General features: G+C 40.7%; 1 protein-coding gene across 1 annotated transcript; it reads left to right on the top strand.

Moving 5' to 3' along the window:
- The first annotated feature begins 1,284 nt into the window (after positions 1 to 1,284).
- On the top strand, positions 1,285 to 3,465 carry LOC133800844 (uncharacterized). The gene is made up of 2 exons (XM_062238926.1): positions 1,285 to 1,647; positions 3,112 to 3,465. The coding sequence occupies exons 1-2, from the start codon at positions 1,428 to 1,430 to the stop codon at positions 3,264 to 3,266; spliced, it is 375 nt and encodes a 124-aa protein (XP_062094910.1). The 5' UTR covers positions 1,285 to 1,427; the 3' UTR covers positions 3,267 to 3,465.
- The last annotated feature ends 3,813 nt before the right edge of the window (positions 3,466 to 7,278 follow it).

Below are 7,278 nucleotides of genomic sequence, written 5' to 3'. Positions count from 1 at the left end.
TTGTAAATGGCTTTTAAACTGTCATTTTTGGGATCCCATGTACATAAACAAAGCTTAGTAATGAGAACATAACTTTTGAGACCAAAACACTTTTAACCCTAGTTCCTCTACTGTTTCAGTAACACGCTTTTACTTTAATGACTTGATTAGCAAGTCTAGCACTTTATAAACACACGGTGTAACGGTCTTGGGTATCCAGGGCGTTACAGCTAGTGTGTTAATGCACTGCTGTATTAATAGGTTGTTATGCTATTGTGCTTTTGAGCTGGTCTAGATGCTGAGTCTTTGAGCATGCTAGTAGGATCTGGTATGTGTTTGTTGCTCTGATTGAGTGTAGTTTATTGCATGATATATTCTTATTGCATGACATGCTTATAATTCTCTTACTGGGCCTCGCCTCACGAGTGCTCTGTGGTGCAGGTGAGAGGTAGGAAGTTGGGTCTTACAACCATGAGTTGGAGGGCATGGAGCGGTGTGTACATGTTTGGTCTGCCTGGCCACCACGGCTGAGGTATTTTAAGGAACACGTGATAAATGTTTGATTTTGTCGCTTAGGTCGACTGTACTGTATCTTTGGTTTGTGACTGCATTTCAAAAACATTGTTTTGGGATCCCAATGTGATATTTTTACGAATTTTAATAAAAGAGCAACTTTTTATACTTAATGTTTATTAAATGAGTATTTATTTTTATTCGAACACACTTTCTAGTCTTAAACCTTGATTAGCGAGCAAATGACACATTTATAAATAACTTAGTAACGGCTCTAAGGAAATAGGGCATTACACCCTAAGTATATTTATCGCAAAAAAAAAAAGACAATAGTATAAAAGTAGAACATTTTATAAACATTGACTATTTTAACCATATACTATTTGTTTTAAAGTTTATACTTTTTTGGATCTGTCTTTTATCATATTAATTGTTTGGACCATGTATTTTGATAAATCACTTCTTGGACTCTTGTGTTTTGTAAAATAGTTCAAATAGACTTATAAATCTGATTTTGGTCAAAGTTTTTTTTAACTAAAATCACAAATAATTCATCAAATTGACATTTCAGAACAAAAGCACAATCATTCTGCTTAATAAATGTGCTACGTATTCAATTTTTTCTTCATCAAAATTAATTTTAAAGATCTATTTAAACTAATTTACAAAATAAAAGATACAAAATTAATTTGTCAAAGCACAGCATCTAAATTTATTTTACTATTTTGTAGCTGTCTACGAGTAAGAATACCATATTATACTATCGGAGCACAAAATTGGAGGTAACCAAACAGCACCACTAATGCGAGGGTTTTGCACAAAATCGACTCTTTAAGCAAAGACATCTTCTCTTCTGTTATCCCATAAACCCTAACCGCTAAAAATCCGAACAAAAAAAGGCGGTCGAACTCTACAGGCTAGGGCAGAAAGAAACCATGGCGAAATCTATGAGATCGAAGAAACTGAAACGGCTTAGGGCTATTCGGAGAGAGATGGTGGAGCCTCTATACGAGAAGAAAGAAGTTGCTAAGTACGCCGCCATGGAAGCCGCCTTGGCTGCCCCTAAGCTCCCTGTTAAGCCTATCCCGAATGCTGTCTCTTCAATGGAGCTCGTCTCCACCACCAGTACTGCTACAATTACAACAAACACTATGGGTACGTTCTACTTTTTCGATTTACAGCTAACTTTCTCTTTTAGTCGCTTAAACTATATGCAACTATTTATATTTTTTGGCTGTTTGTCTACTTTTTTAGATTAGTTTAGGTATAATCATTTGGTGTTGTCTTGGCTTTATTTTCTGATTGTGATGAATCCCTAGACAAAACGGGAGTTAAAAATTTGCTTGTAGGCTGAGTTTAATTTGATCTAAAAATGTATAGCTTTATTAAAATACTCAAATTCCTACCTGGCTTTTGCCATAAACCTTTTTTTCTTTTTTGGTTTTCTGAACTCTAGAGTCTCTTATCAGACTAAGTTGGGGATGGCTAGTTGCGTCATGACCGATTTTCCCTAGTCATTATTTACACTTCTGCGAGCGTTCTCTGTTCTGGCCACAACCTTAGTGCTAGTCACTATTCACACCCAAATGTTATGATTATTCGCTACCTAACTCATATGAAAACTATGCAAATTTAATTCACAATTCATTATTCCCAAATGCAAACAGCTTTAGCAAGGTTTCGGGCATTTCTGATTTTTTTGAAGAAAAAGTGAAATTGCGTTCAATAATCAATGCTTGATAATTGTAGTAATAGCCTCTAGGTGATGGTGGCTAAGGAAAATCTTTTATATTTATATACTATGTATAAGCAAGGAATATGAACTGCAATTCAATCTAAACTTGAATATATATCTTTTGAATATGTGGACACCCGTTGATTTGTTTCTAGGATGTTTCGGTCATTACGGTCCAGGTTGGCTTGGGGATTTGTTATGAAGTAGCCCGTTAGGGTAGAGGCAGTGAAGTTCTTGAAAATGGAACTCCACATCTCTAACATGATGGGAACAAAATGAAGGTGACATTTGGGGAAACGGGATTAGAAAAATGCTGAGCATTTTGGCCTTGTGTACTTTGCAAATTTCTAATGCTTTGCTTTGGAACTTTGCCTTATTTTATGATACACACAGGAGGAACGATGAAAGAGAAAAAACTTCCTAGATCGTGTATTATTGCTGAAAACAACTTACGAGTGGCTAGAACTCTCCATATGGGGTGTATAATGCTTGCATCCAGTATCTCTCTATTAAGCCTCTCAAATTACATCCTTTTGGAATTTGGAATATTAATAGGGCCTTTCACCGGTTCGGAGCCAAATATAACATAGTTTGTCTCGTCAGAATATGATCTTTGTTTTGCTTGCTGCATTTTATGTCTTGGCTTTCAGTATGGCCATTGAACTTGAAGTTTGAATTCAAACATGTATAACATAGTTTGTCTTGTCAGATTATGAACTTTCTTTTGCTTGCTGCATTTTACTACCTAGATGTTTTACTTGAATTTTGTTTATGCAGTTGAAACATACATGGACAATTTAGCCCACTAGCTCATGGTTTTTATTATTATTTTTTTGTTACAAGCAACTTACCTTATAATCTATTTGTTGTGTTCCTTAAAACAGATGTGGATATGGATGATGATAACAGTCAAACCAAGGGTTCACTTAATGCAATTGGAGGCGTAGGGAAGATGTCCAAAAGGCAGTTCAAGGTGGGTAAAAGAAAGCGTCATGGCAAGGGAAAAGGCAAGGGCAAGGTCAAGAGGCGTCACATTTAACTTTTTTAAGTTTGTTTTTGGAGTAGCTTTACATGATTTTCTTTGGATGGTATCCTGATTTTGTTTTAAAACTTTTAAGATCCAATTCGGATTGTAGATGTGGCATATGATGTTATATACAATGTTATGATTTACACTTGGCATATTATGTCAAAAGATTGATTAGGCATCAATACTCAATTTTAAATTATTTTACTTAGGTATGTTTTTCTGTCGTTGCAAAATAAAATAATGGGAATGTCTACAGTAGGGTAGTATTTTTTTACCTTACTAGTACTGTTTTACCTCATCTTAAGATGAGCATGTAGTAGTGTTTTTATTCAAAAGAAAAATTATGACGTAATTATAATGAACTTTTGAAGTTTTTAAAAAATTCTAAATAATTTACAGTTTAAACAATTTGTTGCATAGTGTAATAGTAATTGTTTGAACTTTATTTTTGGCACTCAAATATTCAGAATTTTGTGAAAATTTGCAAAAAATTCGTTTAACTACAATGAATATTTTTATGAAAAAAAATTGAGATAAAAATACATCTACATGCCCATTTAAGGAATATGCAATACCAGTAGGATAAAATGTACAACCCTACTACAACCATTCCCTAAAATAATATACTTTTTATAATAAATAAATTAGAAATGCTATTTCGTCTTTGTTTGTTTTGACTTTGTAAACGAAACAAATTTATTAGTGAATTGGGTGATCAGGGCTCGACTACACATTAAGTTAAAATAAACTCGCTTATTTTATAGTGGTTCGACCATTATAATGGTGATGACTCACAACAGTTTGTAATTTTATTGATCCCTTTTCTTTTGATTATAAATGATACATTTATAGGGCCTAACCACAAATTAGTGCTCACTGATTACATGCATAATATCTCAATAATTTCAGGTATGTCACATTTTATCTCGAGCATATAATTATAATCGAACATATGATTATAAGCGAACACTATTTTGTAGTCAAGCTCTATGAGGGTATTGGGGCAAAATTATGAGGGACACGTGTCAAAAAGATAAAAGTGCTTGTGAGTAAGAACATTGTGCGAGTGCTCATTACAACCAACCTTGTAAAACTAGTTTGCGAGCAGGGAGAAACTAGAGAGATGACACCCTTTCCTCTAAGGGACCTCGTTCCTTAGTCGCCGCAAAAAGGTACTTGGATCCTCCATTGTAAAGATAATTGCTACTCACATCAATGAGAACGATAATGGTTCCCATTGAAAATACACGTGCAGAATGTACAACCATTGTTACTATGACACTATCTTTCAAAAGAGTAACAGAGTCACATCCCAATCACTACTACTTGTGTAGAAGTATCACAAGTAAAGGGTATTATTGTATAAGGCACTTAAAAACCCCTAAAAAAAGGGAGAAGTACCACCCTTGGAAAGGGGTTTGGATTTGTGAGATTCAATGAAATACATTATATATAAAATTTTGGTTTCTCCATTAAATCCCGACTTCTCCTTTATTCGCTATTGTACGCCCTGGTTTTCCCATGGGCTGATTAGAAGGTCGTGCCTCGGATTAATCAAGTTTAGTCCGAGACACCCACAGACCGAGGATATTAGCTCGCCCAAATTGCCCAGAATCAGAAGGCCGAAGGTCAGATCAGGGGAGAAGCTCGTATTACGAGCTTCTCATGGCACGGGCTGCCCACGAAGCTCTGACCCTCTACGAAGTCAACACACGCAAGATAAACGTGCATATATCTGACATCACGTGTCCGATATCCCCCTGACTTCTCGGACACGCAGCAAGAACGTGCGTATCAGACACCCACAGTTGGATTGGGCCGTGCGGCCCATTCTCTCCTTCCATGCTGATTAGACCACACTTATGTGTCAGGTTTAGGAATTAATCATGAATGTCACAGAGTTGATATGACAAATGATAAGGTCACGGGATGACCTCCCTACCAACTTCCAGGTGCCTTCTCCTATAAATATGGAGACCCTGGGAGTTGATAGGGGTTGGGAAAAATAGTCTTTGAAGAATTATATACTGTGTAAACCAAATACCCAGAAGATATCAATAATATTGACTAGTGGAATAGAAGGATTTTAACCTTCGAACCACTTAAAAAAAGTGTCTCGAGTCACCTAGTTCATCCTATAAGATTTCATATCTGTGACGGTTCTACTTTCAGTACTAATCCCTTTCTCTTCTCTTAATTACCTGTTGGCGAAGAACCGCGTCAACAGTTTGGTGCTTTCATTGAGAGCAAGTTCGATTAGTACTACCACCAACATCCAACTATGGTGACTACCCGATCCAGACATGGCAACGAGACAGAACAGCAGGATGGGCAGGAGGCCCACCATGTTGCCATTCCTGATGAGCAAATTCCTGAAGTCCAGCAGAGACCAGGAAAGCAGCCAGTAGGCCAAGACGACACTGGTAGTTCAGCGCCCCGGCCGCCTAATCCAGACCCATGTTATTATACTGCGGTGGAGATGGAGAATGCTCAGCTGAGGAGCCAGTTAGCAACCGCTGGTCAGCAAATCCGGGATATTCTGGACCGACTACCCCCTCTCGCAACCAACGTTAACGTTGGAGAGAGGCAAGGTGAGGCTCCTAAGTCTCGCCGAGGTAATCGATCCAGGCGTAGCCGTTCGGATAGGCTCCCTGCAGCCAACTCCACCCCTTCATCACACCATCAGGAGGCAAACTTCAGGGAAGTGCCTAGAACCGGACAACAGCAATACAGCCGTTCGGTTAGGACGTCAACTCCTAGTTCTCAGCCTTCCTCGAGGACGCCCAGGAGAGATCGAGGAAATTCCCGAAGAAGAGCCGGGGAGGGCCAGCGACGACAGCCCGTCCCCGAAGACCGTCATGCGCCTCATCCAGCTCACCCAGAACGAGATCAGCAAGCTGGCAGGGCCGAGAGGCCCCCACCAAATTTGATTCGTCCAGATGGAACTAGGATCGCCTCCCCAATCAGGCATCCTCCTTCTCCAATCAGACATCCGTCTCCTCAGCCCGTCCGAGACATCCCGGCCTACGGGGGTAGTAAGGGAGACCCGCCGTCAGCTGGGCTTTCTCGGCGCAGCAGGGTGCCAGGGGAAGGATCAGGTCGTAGCCGCCAAAGACGCACCCCGAGCCTGTCCAGCAGGAGTCACTGGACCGGTAGTCGACGGAGTAATCTCTCGGGAGGAGACCTGCGTCAGCAACTAAGTTCGGCACAGAGTCACCAGACTACCCAGGGAGGCGACCTTCGAGACCGCCTCAATTCTCACAGAGAAGATCGAGTTAGGGATGGTAGCCAGGCCCGCTCAGTGGGAGCCCGATCCGAAGTACGTAACGGAGGGAATGTCCCAAATAACCTATCTCAAGATAGGAGGGGCAACAACCCACCTAATATGTACAACGGGTCCGGAGCTGTTGAACAGCACCGGAATAACCCAGGATCTCAGGACAAAACCCTAGAGCCCCTAACTCAAATGGAGGAACTGATGAAGAAGCTCCTATCGAAAAAAGAAAAAGACGAATATGATTAAGGGGACGAGATGGAACTCTTCGCCCCCAATATAGCGGCAACGGCATACCCTTCTGGCTTTCGTATGCCCCACTTGTCAAAGTTCAATGGGGACGGAGACCCGTCTGACCATTTAGGGATGTTCAACACCCTAATGATGGCCCATAACATCGGCCCGGAGCTGCGTTGCTTGATCTTTCCTTCCACACTGACTGGGCCTGCCAGGCAATGGTTCAAGCAGAGTAAAAGGCAGTCAATCAGCTCCTGGAAGACCTTTTCGGCTGACTTCAAGAGGGCATTCCGTGCCTCTCAGGCCGCTCGAGTCCAGGCCGATTCCCTAGCTAACGTGAGGCAGCAGCCCGGTGAGACGCTGAAAGCCTACTTGAGCAGATTTGCAAATGTCGCTGCTCGAGCAAGGGACGCTGACGATAGCTCTAAGCTCATGGCCATGAGGACCGGAATCCTGGTCGGCGGAGACCTATGGAAAGATATTCAAAGGAGGGGAGTCAGCTCGGTTAGC

This window comes from Humulus lupulus, chromosome 9, assembly GCF_963169125.1.
Source record: "Humulus lupulus chromosome 9, drHumLupu1.1, whole genome shotgun sequence".
Taxonomy (NCBI): Eukaryota; Viridiplantae; Streptophyta; class Magnoliopsida; order Rosales; family Cannabaceae; genus Humulus; species Humulus lupulus.
Note: the sequence above shows the minus strand (reverse complement) of the source record. Positions and strands in the feature narration are given on the sequence as shown.